We start from the raw sequence: 16,329 nt of genomic DNA on the forward strand, positions 1-16,329 counted from the left end.
TTCACCAACAAGAGCGGCGTCTTCAACGTCAACGTGTCTCTCACTTTTCAACTTCTTTTACTGTTCCAGTGTGGTAAGCCGCAAAGCCCATAATCTTTAGGGTGAAAAAGACTTGCATTGATTTGCCACGTGTCATACGTAACCTTCCAAGTTCTCTTTTACGCATGGTTTGGAATAGTCCCTTGGTGTGATATTTGCCCTTTTAGAGGTAAAAAGTTGTTGCCCTTTCATTCAACACCGTTGATACTAATGATTTAGATGTGTACAAAATTGGTAATTTTGTACTCTGATTCATCTGATCTTGTAAAAGACAAGAAACTAGTGCGCCTATTGAAGTGGATGTGCTACCTTTCCTTCAAAGATCGGCCAATAGTGTAGTTTATAAACATGTGCCGTATACACAACTACACAAGCCTTCATCACTGTAACCTTGGCTTTCCATCCAACCATCCACTCGGTACCCGTTTGAGAGGGCTTTCTCACAGCAGCTTTTAGTTATAGTTATGTAAAATGGACCCTGCACGAAAAGCTTAGCTCTGTTTGGTAAAAAATCAGGAAAGTTTACATATACTTTCATCCAATTAAGAAATCGCTTTTTGGTGAAATTGGTTTTAGTAATGTATTCAAAGGGATTTGTTGAAAGTAGCTCAATCAAAATTGAAGCCCTCTCAATCGGGTCCTATGTCCATTTGGGAGGGCTTTTCACATTGCCACTTATGGCTTTGTGAAGTAGACCCCACACAACCTACAAGCTATGCTTGGTGAATATCTTAGAAAGCAAGATTACACTTTTAGAAGAAAATTTGGCTTTTTGATGAACTTTTTAGTAGCTTATTCAAAGTGGTTTAAGCTCGTTTGGGAGGGTTGAACCATTGGTTGAGTTGCTTTCACTTAATTGCTTTAGAGAAGCCATTAAAAGAAGCTTCAGTGGAGATAGACTTTCACCAAACATGGCTTTGGGTTGTATAAATGGGGCATATGACAAAGCCAAAAGTCGTCTCAAACTGGTACTTAGTGAAAGTAACTCATTCAAAGCTTCAAAAGGGCTAAAAAATTAGATTAAGCTAGATACCTTTCCATCCTAGTAGCAATTTAACTAGTATTCCATATATCAATGGATAAGGTTAAGCGGTAAATTCTCATTGACCAAACCCTTGTAGGCTAAAGATTGGTTAAGGATGCAATCTAATGGAATCTCATAAATATTGATTCAAATTTGAATCCAATAAAGATGTTGGATATCTAATCTGATTTGATCCTATCTGATTTATTTTTTTAAATAAATTATTAAAAAGATAAACATATAACATTTTAAATAAAGAAAAAAATAAAAACTACAAGAATTTATTCAAGTATTTTCATCATATATATACGTGTTTTTATAAAAATAATAAATAAAATAAAAAATTAAAAAATACAATATAAAGAACAAATTTATAAATAAATAACACACACATACATATATATACCAAATCCATTCAGATTGGACACAGGTGATTGGATCCGAACTGAAAGTCTGAAATGGGAATATTTGAATCCAACAAAATATGTTTGGACTTTGGATATCTGATCCATTTGCACCGCCAAGATGCATTAGCCTTAATCGAACTTCAGTTTAAAGCAAACCCATTGACATTACAACATTAAAGCATTTGCATATATAGCCTTGTTCGAGTGTAGGTTGTAGGTGCACTATATGTGATGTGGGAGGGGTTGGATTGGGTTGGATATGGCATCTCTTCTTTGATTAGTCGTGTTGGATTTGAGTTGAGCCGAACCCTACAAAACCCGACCCATTGAAATCCATAGTTCAAAAGCCTCTTCACTAACCTGTTGAAAGCATCTCAGCCCTCCCAAACAAGCCCTATTAATTGTGTTTTTTTTTTTCTTTTTCTTTGAAGCCATTAATAGTGTATTTTGGTGCATCCTTTCTAATGCCGAAACATTCCTTTGATTTATGACCTTGGACTAGAAGTGCAACTCTGGGACATGGCCCTCGACAAAGGAATAATCATTCAGTCATTTGACTAGCCTGGGTCGGTGCTATATACATTATTCAAACTAATCACTTGTTTTGGCCATTTTATGAAAGTATGGTATGAAACCACCTTACTTTTGCATCATAACTCACTTGACCAATGTGGCCAAGATAGAAAAGAATAACCCTAACTCCAACATTACTTTATGTGGTAATTATCTATCTGATTTACCAAGAAATTGTTGGATTTTAATCTTATAAGAGATTAAATCTAATGGGTTTGATTGGTCAATTACATGAGAAATTGCACCTGTACATTTGTTTGAAAAAATCAGTTTTTCTCTTACAAAAACTCAGTTTTGAACTTGTCCCACATTAGAAAATTATAAGTTTTGTTTTCAATATTTCAATAGGAGCTGATTTACACTCCTTAGAATTAGTAGAGAAGAGTATGGGGATTCGATATCGTGCAATGCGCGCGCGCGTGTGTGTGGCGCAATGAGGCGCTTTAGAGGCGCACTTTGCTCGCACTCGCGTGGCTTGCGATGGGCGGCTCTGGTTTTGGTACGTTGATGACCGTTGATCACCATTGATGAGATCAACGGTCACGATTCGATCGGGTGTGATCAAGAGACACAATTCAAAGTTAACAGTCACCAACTGTTAACAACTTTTTAAACAGTCACAATGGTTGAAATTGTGACTATTCAAGGTGCATTCTCTAAACCAGCACCTACCTTTTCCTCATACCTCTTCACAAGTTATTTAAGGAGCATGAATCAGACTCCAAAACACACAATTTCAAAATTCACTATTTCTCTCTCTCTCTCTCTCAGTCCGGTCTGCTACAATCTCACAGAAGGTTTCTTTGGAGACTCTTCAACTTTGCTGGTTGCAGATTCTCGCCCAAGGCTCTGTTGTATCCTGGGAATGAATTTGCCTGTAACCCAACAGCAAACTCAGTAAAACTGAGTGGGGGCAAATAACGTTCTAAAGACAGTGTCTTCAGACGCGCCTCAAAGCTTCTCCTCCTAAGTTACAGTGACCCTATCTTCCCCAACAGAAACTAGGGAATAAAAGTTCGGATGGAGAATATAATTTGATGTCACTCAGGCAAGGTTCACATGCATGAAAGTTTTAAGGCTGAGGTGGTGTGTTTGGATGCTCTCACCCTTGATCATTTTCAAATATTGGCATCTTTCCTTGAGATGGGATATTTTAAAAGCAATAAATCATGTATACACCTCCGGTTCAGGTGCATGCAAAGTGGGATCGGGCTTTTTTACTTTATTTTACATTCTTTTCGTTTAGCAATTAACGATGTAAAACATGTTTCCCTCCATGGAAGAAGGGTGTGAATATTTATTTTGTGAAACTAGTAATTTTTCCCAAGATCAAAGTAAATTCTGACGAGTTTGCAAGTTTATTTCGATTTTAAGGGTATTTCACATCATTTCCAAACATGTGCAAATCAAGGTGTGTGTGGCTGGATACGTACTCTCAAGGTGTGTGTGCACAAATTTTGCTTTTAGGTGATTCCATTTTTTTTTTTTTCATTCGCTTGAGAGTTTAGACTTGTAAAAGCAGACCAGATCAGATGGTCTAACCATTCTACCTATTTGAAATTAACCCAAAGTGAAGCAATTAGATTACTCTGTTTGAATTTGGTTATACCAAACATAATCTGCTCTGTGCTACTTTCATGATAAGTTACGGTTTTTTGTCTTTTAGTAGTAGAGGAGTTGAAAGCAATGCAAAGGCTAGGGTGTAGGGTATTGGTAGAGACCTGTGACCAGTTTAAGGCAACATAACTTTCCATTTGTCCTGCATTATCATGGATGGGATCCACCGTTCAAATGAGTCTCACCTGAAGACTAATTGCATCACTTAGGAGATATTGGGGGGGGGGGGGGGGGTGGAGGCTGGATTGAACTTTTTTGAAGAAGTCACTAAAAGAGAACATGTGCTAAGGCTGCATTTGGCATTCCTTATTTGAAGGACTTATCTACTTTTTATAATTAAAATTCTTTATGAATATTTAGCTTTTAACAGCAAAAAGGAGATAAGTTTTTCAAATAAGGAATGTCAAATGCACCTTAAGTTTGGAAGCATTTAAAAATGGTGCATATTTTGGGCTGGGATCACACCAATAAATACTTACTTGCGTTTGGGAAATAAGCCTGAATAAGTGATTATTTGAGAAGCTCAATTTTTGGGCTTATTTTTAAGTGTTTATTCCCTTTCTAGCCTATCTTGACCCATCGCATCATTTTGAAAGTATCTATACTAGCCCTGTTTAAAATAAGTATTTTCACCAAACATTCATAAGTGCTTATTAGAATAAGCACTTAATTTTCAAATAATAACCAAATCTTATATACAAGACACCATATATGACTAACTACACATTGAAAACATCTCAATGGAAACAAATAATAGAAGAGAATGTTGGCAGTGTATGGCTATAGGGTATTGTGCACATCACCTTGTGGTCACTAGATATAGACTCTTATAAGAAGCTTCAACATAAAGCCCCGTTTATTGCTAAAAGTCATTTTGGGTTTTTCAGGATTTTCACCTAACATTGTTTATGGGTTGTCCGGATAAGGCTCACCTTGTAAAGGTAGAAGCCACTAGCTCACGACACTAAAACACTTCCAAACAAGTACTTAAAGAAAAATTGTTGCCATAATCAAAACTCAAAAGTTATATATTTACTCCAAGAATAGCTATAAAGATAACATGAAAATTAGTTTATCTCCTGATTATTTGAATATGTGCCATGAGGAAATTTATGAAACCTACCAACTAGTGGTGCAACTTGGGCGGGCCTAATCTGAGCCCGAACTGGCCCAACATAAAATTTTACATGAGCTAGGCTTAGATTTTTGGTCCTTGGATTAGGCTCAGGCCTAAGAAATCAGACTTTTCTATTTTTTGGGCGGACCCGGGCCTAGCCCTTAGATAGTCTGAACCCAGCTTGAGCCCGACTCAACTAAACACATATCTATATATATGTTAATTTTGCATATATATATATATATATATATATATATATATATATATATATATATATATATATATACATTTGTATACATATTTACCTATTTACATACATATTTTGCATACATATATACATAAATCAGGCTTGATCTCGGGCTCAGGTCTTAAGCCCAAATTTTAGGACTGGGCCAGGGTTGACAATAAACCTGGCCCAACCCGCCCGACTTGCACCCTTACCACCAACTAGCATCTTTGTGGCCCCATACTCGGTCACACTAGAAAGCTAATAAAGTCTCATACGCGTCATGCTTCACCAAATAAAAACATGAGTTTAATATATTGGTTGAGAAATAAAAGTATCGAATGGAGTATATAGAGAGATCTGGAATTCCTTTAGGATTGTTCTTTAATGGGCCCATTAAAGAACAACCACCCAAGTGGTTTATATATTCTTATTATTTGTTTTCTTATTTATGGTGCTGGTATTTCTGTTTAGGCTATTTGAAAAAAAGGCTTTGCACATGTGGAAAAGGAAGAGAATAAGAAAGAGCATTTACAAGGGGTGCCCTAAAGTAAATAAGCTGAGTCAAAATGCACAAGTATAGACTACAAAGCTGATTGACATGGGATCACTTGTCAACAAAACACGATCCAATACCCTTCCAAACCATGGGATTGGGATCCATCATAAAAGTACAATTTTTGTGTATGAGATGTATGGTGTGAGATCATGTTGGGAGGGTGTTAGAATGTATTTTGTTGGCAAATGATTTTGGACTTGATTGAGACTCCATTAACGATGTTGGCTCAAAAAATTTCTCCATTTTAGAGTGCTAGGCTATCCTTCTAACGAATCAGGAATTGGTCATAAAAAATCCACCTATTGATTATATGGTCGGGTTCTTTTTCTTTTCCTAAACCAACTTGGGATTTTAATAGCATGCATTTGGTAAGCCTCAATTATTGCATTTGGTAATGCTGAATCAAAGTGAATTTGCACTCTGATTCAATTTTGTAGGCATTTGGTGAGAATATGTTTTCCTTTAATTGTATTAAAAATGATAACAGATTTGTTTTTTATGATATGTTTGCATTCAAAATGGGAACTAAGTTTGCTTACAATGTCAAAGTTGGTCATTTTAAAGAAGAATTAAAGGTAGATTTCAGTTTTAGATTTGTATTTGTACCCAGCAAAACCAAAGGCATTTCATAATAATGCAAAATTTATCAATACAAAACGAAACAAACCAAAGGTCCATTTTGTTCATTGGAATAGGTGCCTAGAATTGAATTGGAATGGCCATTCTAATTCCAACTGTTTGTTTGGAATCTCATTCTGCCAATAATGGAAATTAGAATTCTATTCCAAGCTCCCCTTAGGGGAATGGGATTCCCATTCTAGAGTTTGTGAAAAAATAAAGAACTCATGACAAAAAAACCCAAACCCTAATATTAATTAATAAGGTATTAATAAATTAATAATAAATATTAAGATATTAGTTATTAAATACTAAAAAATATTAGATATCAAATTGATATGTTAAAATCACGACTACTTGGTTTTTTTGTCTCTCATCATCATATTAGATATCAAATTTCCTCGTGCATTGCATGGGGACCTGCAAGTATAATATAAAATATTATTAATAAAATTTACTTTATTACTTATGCCCAAAACTCAGCTCAGCCCAAGCTTGACCCATGATTAGCCTATTAAAAATAGGCTAGTGCAATATTATCATGAGATAGTTGCAGGCTTGTAAAAAAAAAAAACTCTTTTAATAACACATTAATAATAAATTAAATAAAAAGGAATTTGGATCTTTGCCCTGCTTGTTAGGGGTGTACACAGTTCGATTAGCTATTTTTTGAAACCAGATTGGTACCATCAATTTTTTAAAAACCGTGAACCAAAACCAAACCGAAATCAATCAGTTAACCAGTTGATAGGTTCAGTTTTTGACCAATTTGGTTCTTCGGTTTCTCGGTTTTTTATATTTTCAATATATATTATAAAAATTATGTATAAATATATAATATAAATACTATAAATATATACAATATATTATATTATAAATAATATATAATATAATAAATATGCATACTATATTATAAATATTGTAAGTATATATAATATATATTTATATTTATATTTATATATAATATAAATAAAAAATATATAACATATATAAATATATATACTAATTGGTTCCATAACCAACGATTATTCTTTTAAGTTAACCGAAAAGCGAACCAAGACCATTGGCTTTTGCAAAACAATGTATTGAAATCGAATCGATCAATTTGACAAACCGATTTTTTTTGTTTGGTTTCCTCGGTTCAGTTCAGTTTTTGTTGAGGACCACCTGTTGCTTGTTTGTGGTGCAAATTTGAATTGGATTCAAATTTTGCATTGAGTTCAATTTGGCATCTGTTTGTCTGTAACTATGATTTACAACATAGTATTACCTGATACAAAACTTTTTGTTTTTTATCTCATTTGCACTCATTGGCAGTTTTGTAGCTGAAAAATTGATACAAACTTTTCACCACCTTCCTCCTACAATTCTCTCTCATATAAAGTTGGGACCACATCGTCTTTCTTCATACCTCAATCCCAAATAAATAAATTTCCATTCTCTTTCATATAAAATTGGCAAAAGCCAAGCAAACCAATGCAATACGTGAACTAATAGAAATTAGATTTTGGTTGGCAAATTTAGATTTTTGGTGACAAGTTAGATTGAGGGTAAGGTATTGGTTTGGCCCTTAGCCTGATCCAATCCATCTAATTGTTGTTGTTGTGTGTATGAGAGAGAGAGAATTTTAAGAACGATCTTATTGATGAGAGTAAGAGCTTTTTATTTTGACTTTTTATATTTTTTAATCATTTAGTCTAAAAGTAAATAATCACATGTATGGAAAATAAGTGGAGAAGGAGGTCCATGTGAGATTTGTGATGAGAGTTGAAAGGACCTTGGACGGATGGACCCTTCACCTCCCTTCTTTCCTCTTTCTATATGAACTCCTATACATTTACATTTTACACCAGTGCACGAAAAAGATAAAAAAGAAAAAACTGAGCAAACCATCAAATTAAAACAGCCACCACCCATTTATTTATTTATTTTAGGTACCATCCATTTCGTTAGGCCTATGAATGGGCCTGACCCTAAGCCCGAGCATGGAACAGTGTAAGATGTAAACTTGGGCTAACTCGAGTTGCGCCCCTACTCATTCCGGAGTTTGGCCATAGTGGTCCAGCCCACTTGGTGTGGGTCCAATAATACAACATGAAAAAAAATGATATTAATGAAAATAAATCGTGGGCAAAGTTGCTACTTGATGTAGATAATATATTTTTTATAAAAAGAAATAAATTATTAATTAATTTCTCATTATTTATTTATTATACCGTCCAATTAAAGAGAAATAGTAGGCTCTTCAAGTATACCTTGTATTACCAAAAAGAAAACTAGGACATTATCTTCCTCAGTGTGCGCGTGCGTGCAAAAACCCATCAATGGCCACTGGAGGGAAAAAATTGATGCCCATATTATATATTGGTCCAGATTGGGAGGCCCATCTTAATGGGCCTTTCGTAAGTTTCAAGCCCAATGGTAGCATATGTAACCCTGCCCTACCTTGATGGCCTTGTTATTTGGCAAACGGGCCCTAATAGAAGTCGTTTGGGAGGGCTTCAACTTTAATTGAACTATTTTCACTGAATGGCTTTGAAGAAGTTACTAAAACCAACTTCATTGAAAAGTTGATTCATAACTGAATGGAAGGCTATTAGAGCTTTCCGGATTTTTACGTAACATAGTTTCTAAGCTTTTCATATAGGAACTAATTTGCAAAGTCAGTCTTCAGAAAAGTAATGCTTAACCATGGTTTTCGAACTGCTATGGATCTGGACAGTCAGACCATTCATTCCGAGAATCATCTAGACAATCAGTTCCATTTTATTCTAAACCTAGTCTCTGGCAAAAAATCGCTGAATCGATCAATGATTCATTAACCTAGGTGGCCAAACTGTCGACCCATTCAACAGTTTTTAACTTTTATTTTTATTTTTATTTATTTTTATTTTTTATTAGAATAGGCCATCTATTTGAATCGGACCATCGAACCATCAACCTAAAAACCGATGGCTAGAGCGATTCCTGTTCCGAATCGTATTTTAAATTATTGCGCCTAACCATAGCCAATGAGCTGGTGGGCCTTTCAAACCGGCACTTACTAGTCCAAATCCAACAGTCTAGAATTACGAAATATATTGAAAGTCAAGGGAAATACGATTGTTTGCAGCCAAACCGTGGGCCTAGATCCCCAACCAAGAGTTTAACATCTAACTATAGCCAATAAGTCATTGAGCTCATGGGCCTGACAGGATGACTGGAGCTAAATCGTGGGCCTAGATCCACCACTAGTAACGAATACGATCATTTTCTAAAGTTCTAGAGATTTGAAGTCTCCAGAGTCCAGTGGGTCCCTTCCCCAACAGCCATTCTCGAAACTCCTTACAGTTACAGAGGCGCTCCTCAGTCGACTCTTGTTCTAGTCTTTTCCATAAAATTCTTGAACATTCCACATTAACGGCACAATCTCCATGACAGGCTTATAAATTCCTCACAATCTTTCTATCAAAGTCAGACCGAAATCAAGAACTCCAAAGCACAAGCGCTCTGTAAATTTTGTAGTTTGCTTCTGAATCCCTCTGTTTGTCTGTTGATCCTTAGTAGAGACAAGCAATCCATCTAGCGCATTTCCATTTCAAGGCTATAAGCTTCGACGATGGTGGCTAAAACTGAAGGCAAGGCGATTGGTATTGATTTGGGTACCACCTACAGCTGCGTCGGAGTGTGGCAGAATGACAGGGTCGAGATCATCGCCAATGATCAGGGTAATAGGACTACGCCTTCGTATGTCGCATTCACCGATACCGAGAGGTTAATTGGTGATGCTGCCAAGAACCAAGTTGCCATGAACCCCTCCAACACAGTGTTTGATGCCAAGCGACTCATTGGTCGGAGGGTTTCTGATCCGTCTATACAGAGTGACATGAAACTCTGGCCCTTCAAGGTTATTCCTGGCCCCGGTGATAAGCCCATGATCGTTGTTCAATTCAAGGGTGAAGAGAAACATTTCTCCGCTGAGGAGATTTCGTCCATGGTCTTGATCAAGATGAGGGAGATTGCCGAGGCGTATCTGGGTCAGACAGTCAAGAACGCTGTCATCACTGTGCCGGCCTATTTCAATGATTCGCAGAGGCAGGCGACGAAGGATGCCGGAGCCATATCTGGGCTTAACGTGATGAGGATTATCAATGAGCCCACGGCAGCTGCTATTGCTTATGGTTTGGATAAGAAGGCTTCGAGGTCTGGAGAAAAGAAAGTTCTCATCTTTGATTTGGGTGGTGGAACCTTCGACGTTTCCCTGCTGACCATCGAGGAAGGAATTTTCGAGGTGAAGGCCACTGCCGGAGATACCCATCTCGGGGGTGAGGACTTCGACAACCGTCTTGTCAACCACTTCGTTGCTGAGTTCAAGAGAAAGCACAAGAAAGACATCAGCAGCAATGCGAGGGCTCTGCGGCGGTTGAGGACGGCCTGTGAGAGGGCAAAGCGGACTCTCTCTTCCACCACACAGACAACCATAGAAATCGATTCTCTGTACGAAGGTATCGACTTCTATGCAACGATCACTCGAGCCCGGTTTGAAGAATTGAACATGGACCTGTTCAGGAAGTGCATGGAACCAGTCGAGAAGTGCCTCCGGGACTCTAAGATTGACAAGAGTCAGGTCGATGACATCGTCCTTGTTGGTGGGTCAACCAGGATTCCTAAGGTGCAGCAGCTTTTACAAGATTTCTTCAATGGGAAAGAGCTCTGCAAGAGTATCAACCCAGATGAGGCCGTGGCATATGGAGCGGCCGTCCAGGCTGCAATTCTTAGCGGAGAAGGCGACCAGAAGGTCCAAGACCTGCTGCTGCTCGATGTCACTCCTCTCAGCCTCGGTATCGAGACTGCCGGAGGTGTGATGACTGCTTTGATTCCCAGAAACACAACCATTCCAACGAAGAAGGAGCAGATATTCTCGACCTATGCCGACAATCAGCCCGGAGTCCTAATTCAGGTCTACGAAGGTGAGCGCCCAATGACCAAGGATAACAACCTCCTCGGCAAATTCGAGCTGAAAGGAATCCCCCCGGCTCCAAGAGGCGTTCCACAGATTAATGTGTGCTTCGACATTGACGCCAATGGAATTCTAAACGTCTCGGCTGAGGACAAGACTGCTGGAGTGAAGAACAAGATCACAATCACCAACGACAAGGGGAGGTTGAGCAAAGAGGAGATAGACAAGATGGTGAAGGATGCCGAGCGCTACAAGGCAGAGGACGAGCAAGTGAAGAAGAAGGTGGAGGCAAAGAATTCATTAGAGAATTATGCCTATAGCATGAGGAATACGATCAGGGATGAGAAGTTTGCTGGGAAGTTGAACCCCGCAGATAAGCAGAAGATGGAGAAGGCAATTGATGAGACGATGGACTGGCTTGACAAGAATCAGTTGGCGGAGGTGGATGAGTTGGAGTACAAACAGAAGGAGTTGGAGGGTTTGTGCAATCCGATCGTAGCGAAGATGTACCAGGGGAGTGGCGGTGACATGCCTGGAGGTATGGGTGGTGGTGCCAACATGCCGGGTGGAGGGTATGGCTATGGCCAAAGCAACGGTGGGACTGGTACAGGAGCTGGGCCTAAAATCGAGGAGGTTGATTGAATGCAGTTGAGTTACTTAGGTCTTGGATTTTGTTGAGATGATTAGTTGTTTTTTGTTTTGTCTTCTGGGTAGGACTTTCTTTTTGTATATTTGAGATATATTTCTGTAATTCTGTTAGTGTAGAGGCACCCAGAGTCAAAGTGGGCTTGTGGAGTTGTGGGTTGGATGCAGTGAGCTTTGCTCTGGCCTATCATTTGAAATATCAAATATGTAATGCACATAATAAAGGGAAGGATTTAGTTTCTTTTTTCAAATAGTTCAGTGAGCATTTTTTTTTTTTTGTCAATTGTCTAGCTAGAGTTGTTAATATTTGAACCATTGAAACGAATAGGGTAGAACTCCATCCCATTATGAGTAATTGGGTTGAATCTAAAGTTGTATTGTAGGGCTCTGTTTGGAGCTTGGTGTGGAATTATCTGAGGTGACTTAGCTGTTTAGAATGGGTAGTATACACAGAGCTGCTACCTTCTTTATGACAGGGGTGGCAAACTGGCAGTAAACCATGCAATGTCAAGAACAGGGCCTGTGGAATTCATGGAGGAAAGTATTCGTGGAAAATAGATCTATCTATTCATGTCAGTCTATTTAACTTCAGTGTGATTATGAGGCACAATCTCATGTAGTACAAAAAAATTCTGCCCCTGAACTTAAATAGGTTTATGTCTTCAGATGATGCCCATTTTGATATGTATCTCTTCAAATCGTATGCAATCCTTTTGATGAGGAGACCAAACCATCAAACTATGGATGATTACAATGGTCAACATTAACAAAGAAGGTCTCCTAAGATGGATAAGTCATTGGCCCATCTTTATTAAGCTCAGTTTGTTTGTGCTGTGAATTTTATTTGCACTGGTGTAAATATATAGAAATACAAATAGACTGTAAATTCTGATTTACTTTTCTTTTATATTTGACATGGCCTTGTTTGTTTGTGAGAAAAATGGAAGTCCCTAAGGCTGATGCAAAAGTTGCACTACCAGTGAGTACAAATGAGACAAAAGTATAAATTTTGCATTAGGCAGTAATGCATATCATATAGATTTAAAATTCAACAGGTGCAAATTTGTATCTGATTCAGATTTGCATTGCAAACAAACAGAGCCTTTACTGACCTTAAGTTAGTTACTGTTAGATCCAACAGTAAGGTGTAATTACCCTTAATAATGAAAGCAGAACCATACAACATATCTCTTGATTGAATAAGAAAAGATCATCGTTCAGAAGTCATTGGTGATCAAAAGAGAGAGGAGACTATAAATCGAGTCTGCGTTCTGTGCACCCATGAATGTGATTCAAACACTTCGACCAGGGGAAGCAAGCATAACGCTAACGGTCAAAAGGCGGGGCTACAACTTCAGATTTCTGAGGTGGATTGCAGTCCACTTATCCCATAAATCTATGATAGTTTGGGCATGTGCAGAGAAGAAAATCCATGGAACAGTGTCCACGAGGGGTTAAAGTGATCCATTACAGGTTGAAAGGGTTGGAGCTTGGAAGAGTTAGGGTAGGGACAAGCCAAAAAGGATATGGGTTAAAACAGTGAGAATTGATTCTATGGTACACCATTTATTATTTAACAAGGAACGTGCTGAACAGGACGGAATGTCATCCATGTAAACTAAGCTTAGGTGATGATGATGATGATGATCTAGAAGCTATAGAAGATTTCCAAATTCCAACCCAACTCATCAGGTATATAGGGTGATAAACATGCAGCAAAAAATATACATAAAAATCCTTGAGATTACGGTGCCACAACATAACCATTGAGGCTGCAGCAGAAAATTCTGAATGTAGAAAGTGGTATTTAGTTTGAGAACAAATTGAATTGATAAAAGCCTTCTCAGTAATTTCCATAAACTAACATCTTTAAGCATACAAGTTGGACTGCTGAAAACAAATTGAATTGCAGTTTGTCTCCAATTAGAACCAACAAGGTCCTTTTACACTGCTGAAATCATTTGGACTTCTTTCCTTGCTTCTTCTTTATAACTTCATCAATGTACATTATACCTTTTCCTTTGTAAACTTCAGGAGGTTTACAACTGCGAACAGCAGCAGCAAACTGGTGAACTCTTTGCTTGTCTATTCCTGTGCAGCATACGATGTTTGGTTTAAAGCAGAATACACGTACAGCTGGTGGAACAGTGAGTTCAACCTCATGGCTGTAACCCAATTTCAGATACAAGAGGCGACCTTCAGATTCGGCTCTGGCTTTGAACCCAACCCCCACAATTTTAAGAAAGCGAAAAAATTTGGCTTCCATTATAAACAAAAACCTATAAACCAGGCAAATAAGAAAAGTAAATATATTTTTAAAGAATATAAATTAGAAGGATGATATCATGTAATCTTCTAATGAGACTAATGCCCAAGAAGAAAGAAAGAAAGAAAGACCTTGTGTTCAATTGCTTTAAATGTTTGAGGCCCACTATGTTTAGGATAATAAGTGATTCTCCATTTTCAAAAAACAAATACAAATATAAACATGTAGAATTTATAACACAAAATAGCGCATTAAGATAGTTCATTTTCTGACATCATATCTCTCTTTATGCCTTTGAATTCTGCAGTGGATTAAAAATCTTTGCACTTCTAATTGAGACATTATCATGGACCACAAAATAGCATATTAGGATAAATTTCTCTTTCTAACATCTAATCTACCCTTTTTTCAATCTTATCCTGCAACAGGCTAGAAAATATTCACACTTTCCATAAGGTATAGAAACCAACATTCCACCTCCTTCAAACAACCAGAACAATATTCCCAGTTCTCTTGAGTCTTGATCTTATTAAGAGATAAATGTCACAGGGTTGAGTTATTTGAAGAGGGATAGTAACCACCCTTCAAATGCATATGTAATTTTTTTTTTATTTCTTTTATATTCCCCAGCTTCACTAACAAAAGACTTTACAGTATGCCCTTTTACTTCAGCATGGTCATTATAAAGTGGTTTTAAGACATTCAATTTTTCCTCAATGTGGAAGCAACTGGATGAAACACCCCAAATCCCCTAGTAAAAGACCATTTATGCAGAAGTATCTACTTAGTTTTATCTAAAACTATCAGAAAACCACTCATTTTTGTACATTTCTAATATTTAAACTTTTCATTACCTAATAACTTCAGGGTGTTGATGGAGCACATCATTCTCAAACTACGTTTTATACTTCTATCTTAATGAGAAACAGAGGAGTAATAGAACACAATACACTATTTAATCACTCAGGTTTTTGGGGTTTCAGTAACACAACCTACAGGAATACAAAGTTTGGGAAGGGAGTCCTTACTTTCGTGTGATATAATAATACAATATTTACCTATTAGCTTAACGAATGAAAAGCAGAGGAAAACTAGTGTCTTGAGGCATTTGTGATGACTTTTGAGTATCTATTTTAGGTCGAACATGAGCAGAACTTCTGTTTTTCAACTTCCACCGAAAGAACTAGGTTTGATGTTTCCATCCAATATCAGTTAAGTTACCATTGCTGGCGTTATGGATGATACGAACTAGAAAACATCTTTCTACAAAGAAGAAAAAAAAAATATGAAAATATCACAAATTTACAGTTCACAAGGCAAATACTATTGAGGAAATGTTAAAAAAATCACAGTTCACATGCCAATTGATTTAACCTTTAACAAGTCCCTTAACAGAATTCATCAATTACTCGATTTGCAATCCAAAAACATGCTTGCTAACAAATTAATTATTCATACCAAAGAAAATTTGTTGATTTGTAACAGAAATTGTATTATGAAGAGGAAAAAACCGGTTCCAAGTTCTAACATTCTGTAACCTTTATTCAAATAGTTCACAGGAGAAAAAGTTAAAAGAAAAATAGTAGAACAGAGATAGGTAGAGGGGATCAGAATAACAGGTATGAGAGATTAGAACTTTGCGAGAGAGAAAGAGAAAAGAAGACTCCATGCCAATCACCCAGGAGAGAGAAGATCTATGTAACTGAAGACTAAATGAAGAAGAAGAAATACATACGTGAAAGTTTGAAACTTCAGATACGTTCTTTGAAGTTTGATCCTACCCACTGCGATTTTTCTCTTGCAGATTAGACTTTCTTAGGTTTTGCCCTTGGGCGGCACACCGTTGCAGAGTTCTGTCTACTACATACCATTTATCGAAAGCAGCAGGAAAATCTCGCTTCACCAGGGTTTCCGGTTGAACCGTATGAAACCGGACATGTCGACGACCCATCGAACCGCTTTAGCCACTTCTTGATTCTTCTTTCACCGGACGTATCGGTATCGGCCCATCTCGTGGCTTCCTATGCCGTACATGCAGCTTCGTCTCCAATAAACGAGCTTTGCGTCTTTTTTTTTTTTTTGCAGCTTTGTCTCCATAGGTAATTCAGTTCGATTCACACCATAGTTTTTGAACCGCCGTTGATCAGAACTGTCGGACCGTTTGGCCCAGAAATCATTCAGTCAATTGATTCTATTTTACTTTAAATTTGGTTTTTGGCAAAAATTATTGAATTAGTTAAAGATTCATTGACTTAAGCAGTTGATTCATTCAACGATTTTTAACCATTTTTTTTATCAA

General features: G+C 37.4%; 2 protein-coding genes across 2 annotated transcripts; one reads left to right on the forward strand and one right to left on the reverse strand.

Annotated features, from left to right (window-relative positions):
- The first annotated feature begins 9,487 nt into the window (after positions 1 to 9,487).
- Positions 9,488 to 12,015, forward strand: LOC148843391 (heat shock 70 kDa protein-like). Its single transcript, XM_088956733.1, has one exon. It carries the CDS (start codon positions 9,779 to 9,781, stop codon positions 11,759 to 11,761), a length of 1,983 nt encoding a protein of 660 aa, XP_088812859.1. The 5' UTR covers positions 9,488 to 9,778; the 3' UTR covers positions 11,762 to 12,015.
- A 1,555-nt stretch (positions 12,016 to 13,570) lies between these two features.
- Positions 13,571 to 15,887, reverse strand: LOC148843392 (ribosomal protein L6 family protein). The gene is made up of 2 exons (XM_088959623.1): positions 15,766 to 15,887; positions 13,571 to 14,043 (listed from the first exon to the last, which is right to left on the reverse strand). Exon 2 carries the CDS (start codon positions 14,028 to 14,030, stop codon positions 13,722 to 13,724), a length of 309 nt encoding a protein of 102 aa, XP_088815749.1. The 5' UTR covers positions 14,031 to 14,043; positions 15,766 to 15,887; the 3' UTR covers positions 13,571 to 13,721.
- Positions 15,888 to 16,329: the final 442 nt, after the last annotated feature.

The sequence above is a fragment of the Nelumbo lutea genome, chromosome 8 (genome assembly GCF_056320005.1).
Source record: "Nelumbo lutea isolate HS-2025 chromosome 8, American lotus-T2T, whole genome shotgun sequence".
Taxonomy (NCBI): Eukaryota; Viridiplantae; Streptophyta; class Magnoliopsida; order Proteales; family Nelumbonaceae; genus Nelumbo; species Nelumbo lutea.